This window comes from Manacus vitellinus, unplaced genomic scaffold (genome assembly GCF_001715985.3).
Source record: "Manacus vitellinus isolate BGI_N305 unplaced genomic scaffold, ASM171598v3 scaffold_680_pilon, whole genome shotgun sequence".
NCBI classification, from domain to species: domain Eukaryota; kingdom Metazoa; phylum Chordata; class Aves; order Passeriformes; family Pipridae; genus Manacus; species Manacus vitellinus.
The window spans coordinates 1-4,240 of record NW_021940738.1 but is presented as its reverse complement, the minus strand read 5'-3'; the positions used below and the strand labels follow the sequence as shown (position 1 = coordinate 4,240).

At 52.4% G+C, this 4,240-nt stretch overlaps 1 protein-coding gene across 1 annotated transcript; it reads left to right on the top strand.

Annotated features, from left to right (window-relative positions):
- Positions 1-787: 787 nt before the first annotated feature.
- LOC115307901 (APOBEC1 complementation factor-like) lies at positions 788-2,696 on the top strand (the record flags this gene model as incomplete). The annotated part of the gene is made up of 2 exons (XM_029964003.1): positions 788-1,058; positions 2,491-2,696. Coding segments are annotated over 2 exons (477 nt in total), but the record flags the coding sequence as incomplete, so codon positions are not given.
- Between the last annotated feature and the right edge of the window lie 1,544 nt (positions 2,697-4,240).

Genomic DNA, 4,240 nt, shown 5'->3' with positions numbered 1-4,240 from the left:
ATTTATCAGCTACAAAAACCTCCTAGAGGTGTCATCCCCGTTTTCTCTTTGCAGGCTGCTTTTATACTCCTGAATCTGTTTTTCTGCAGCTCTGATGTACACAAACTATTCATTTTGGCTGCCTGTATTCGTGCTAAATGTTTGCCCAGCTCAGACTCTAGTTCACTGCTCAGAAAAAGTGTGGGGGGGAAAGCAGAGGAAGCTGCAAGAAGAACTAGCAAAAGAGGGGGTTTGGGCTCCCTTGGCTCGCACTCACATCCTCGTTCCACGTCTGCCAACAAAAACACTCGCAGGGCAGCGTGTGAATGGCAAACTGGGACAGACAAGGTCAGCCCAGAACATCTGCTCCCAGTTCAGATGGGGGTTTGCAGGGGGGGTGCCGGATTTGGTCCCTGTTGCGCCGCCTGTACTTCCCGGCGCTGCAGTGCCGGGGCTGCTCCCAAGGAGGTGTTAACCCTGCTCCTATTCTTAGTGCTACTGCTGTTCCCCGCAGGAGCACGTGGCATCTCGCTGGCTTACCAGCTCCTTGGCAGGGAAGTGAAGCCTTTGGAAGGCTGTGCAGACTCAGTTAATCTGAATTAACTGGGCGGGGATGGGCGCTCTCGGCACCCTAAGACTTTGCACCAAGCCGGTGCTGCCTTCTGCCTGTGGGAGGGGGATTTGGGGGATTTCTGGGGCCGGTTTCCTTCATTTTCTCATCCCATTAGCAAACCCCCTCCCTAGGCAGGATAACCCATGTGCACTTTGGAGTCTCACCCTCCTGCCGTGCTCTCTCCCCGCCGGGAAGGTGCTGGACGGGTCCCCCATCGAGGTGACTTTGGCCAAGCCGGTGGACAAGGACAGCTACGTGAGATACACGCGTGGCACGGGCGGCAGGGGCCCGGTGCTGCCGGGGGAGTACACCTACACCTTTGGGCACGTGTACGACCCCGCCGCCGCCTACCTGGGCGCCCCGGTGTTCTACGCGCCCCAGGCCTACGCCGCCATCCCCAACCTGCACTTCCCCGCCACCAAGGGGCTCAGCAGCAGGAGCATCATCCGGCCCCCCTCCATCCGAGGTAACGCCTGCCACACAGCACTCAGCTCCAGCAAAATAGCTCCTCCTCCTCCTACATGTGTGTCGTTGGACACCGCCCTGGCTCCCGGACCCCTGTCCCAAAGGGATGGAAAATGCGGGGTTTGGCCTCTGTCCTTCCCAATTTTCCAGCGGGCCAAGCTGAAAGAAATCACCATTTTCCTGGAGTAAGCCTGAAAGAGCTTCCAGATTGCCCTGGGGCCAGTGTAAATAAACCACAAATCCTGGTTTTGCCCCAGCAGGGAAGACCAAATAAAACAATTTTCCTTTCCCCCCTTCAGAGCCAGACCCCACAGCCAGCCACCAGCACAGCTCAGCGCTCTGTTTCCTCTCTGCTTTGAAGGTCACAGGGAAAGTTTTACCAGTCCTGGTGTTTTCTGACCCAAAGCCATGGAGCTTCCCAAGGAGGTCACCATGCCCCTAATACAGGGTAGGGAGCCAGCACTGAAATCAAGAAAGCCATTAATGATGTGCTCTGGGAGAGGGAGCCCTGTTTTGGGGGGTCATCAGCCTTATAATAACCAGGGTATTTCTGAAAACTACTGGGTCACTGCACCTGGGACCAAATCAAATCCCCCTACTCAGATAGCCCCAAATTAAATATCAGTGCAGACATCATTTGGTAAGTGCAGAAGTAAGTTTAGGGTTAGCAAAAAAAAAGAAAAATAAATAAATAACTCTGCTCATTTGATCCTCCCTCCAAAGATTATGCCTTGTGTCCCCAAGCCCGTGGCCAAGTCCCACAGCAGGCTGGGACTCTGTGTGGCACCCCAACAGGGCTAACAAGGACCATCATGGCCAGTTTTTCTCCCTTCACAAGGAAGGGGACAGGGCAGCCAGGAACACCCCTTGCACCTCATGTTTTTCCCACACAGGTGAAAGCAGCTTCTATGAAGTTTGCACTGGGAAAGGTGCAGATGTGATAACCCACCATCCCTCTCTCGCCTTATGTTCTCCCCAGACCCCCAAGCGGGGTTCCCTGAGGAAAAATGGAAGTGTAATGGGGGAAAACAAAAAGGGATTTTCATCTATATAAGGGTGAAATTGTATAAACTCTGAATTCTTCCAGAAGGTGAAATTACGCTGGTGGGTAACAAAAGATACCAGCTGTCCCCTCTCCACATTTCAGCTACAAATGTGGGTAGAAAGGCATCACGAAATCAAAACTGGCTAGAGAAGGTGGGAAATGGGTCAGAAGGAAGCAGGTCTCCCCAGAAAAGCCTCCCCTACCCAAGCATAAGAGCCCAAAAAGAAAGGGTGTCGGTGTCGAGCCGGGGTTATCCCGCGGAGGGGCCTCCTGCCCGTCTTCTTCCCCCCCCACCCCCAGCAAGCAGGGCTAACTTTTCCATTTCAGCAAGGATCAGGGTCGTTTTTCCCGTGATTTGATTCAGTTTAATGCCTTCTTACATTCCTAGAAATTTACATGAATGTACCTGTAGGGGCTGCGGGAGTTAGAGGCCTGGGAGGTCGCGGCTACCTGGCGTACACGGGCCTGGGCCGAGGATACCAGCTCAAAGAAAAGAGGGGAGAGGACAAACTCTACGACCTCCTGCCAGGGATGGAGCTCACGCCGATGAACCACGTCACACTAAAGCCCCAAGGGATCAAACTCGCTCCTCAGGTACCGAAAATAGCATCAATATCCCGGCCAACCGCCGCCTCTGCCCAAAATGCTTCTGGAAAACAGGCCCCTGATGGGATCTGCGCTGGGGACTGCTAATTAAATCCCTTCCTGCACCTCCAAAAACATTAAAAAAATCAGTGATGCTGGTTGTGCCTTGTAATATCCACCCACCTCGCTGTAGCACAGCGTCCACTCACAGAGCCCTAGAATTGCCTGGGTTGGAGGAGACCTTTAGGATCACCATTGGCCACGGAGGAGAGCTGGCATAAACACCCATGGGGGCCAGGTGAAATCCAGTTGTGGTTGTTCCTCCGTGAAAGCGCCGAGGGTAAAGAAATTCCCACCCAAAAAGGGTTTGATACATGAGATGCACCCCCTGGGGCTTCACCGAGGGGTGAATGCACATGTAGGGAAAAATAATGTACATTTTCAAACTATTTATGGGGAAGGAGGTGTTGACCACAACCCAGCCCAGTGCAGAAGCTCTGGTACCTCCAGGAGGTTTTAGATTTGGTTGTGCCTGTGGGCCTGGGATCCAGATGGATGGATGAGGGCTGAGGAGAAATCCAGAACAAATTCCCCGAGTCTCTGAAGGTCCGGCTCTTACAGTAACTCCTTTCCCCTCACCTTCTCCAAAGCAACCTGAGAAACCAACTTCACCCTGAATTTTGAAGCTCATCTTTGCTTATTGACACTGAATTACCACAGCATCCAGTTTGCCACAGTCTGTGAAAACATCCTTTTTTCCTCCCGGAAAACTGGATAGTGGGATTTTTTCCCTCCTACAAAATTCCACAGTGCCCTTACCCTGTTATATCAGAACCACAGAACAGCCTGGATTGGAAGAGACCTTAAAGCTCATCTAGTCCCAACCCCTCTGCCACGGGACACCTTCCACAGGAGGTGTGAGATCACCTGAGTGGTTCTGCAGTGCCTCAGGGCGGCTGAAATTCCCCTTTTCCTCTTCCCATCCTTGCCAGCCCCCACTGTGTGTGTTCCAGCACTGAGGACTTGCTCCGTGGGGCACATTTTTCCAGCAGCTGAGCTCCCTAATCCCCCCACTGGCTACTGTCTCACAACAGCAGGTCACAAACCCCTGCAATTTGCCTCGTTAACGGGACAAGCTCATTAATACCTGTCAGCACGGCCAGGCTCTCCCATCCTCTGTGCTGAGACCATTCCAACACCCCCTTGGAATGGTTTGGTTCTCAGCTGGGGTGCTCAGTGTTGGTACCCAGGATTTCGAGGTTGATGTGACATTAAAAACCCGCCACCCACACGAAGGTGCTGGGACAGCAGGGAACAAGTGTTGCCCCAGTCCAGAAATGTAATGAATTATTTATTTACACACCAGGTACTGAACTTCAGCGGGGAGCTGTGATTGTAAAATTCAAAGCAGCACCGACGTTTATATTTTACATTTTCATTTTAAATAAAATGAAGTGTAAGTTTTAAATAGGCGAGACTTTGGGGTGACTTAATTGTGGCCTTCCAGGACCTGAAGGGAGCCCACAACAAAGGTGGAGAGAGGCTATTTACAG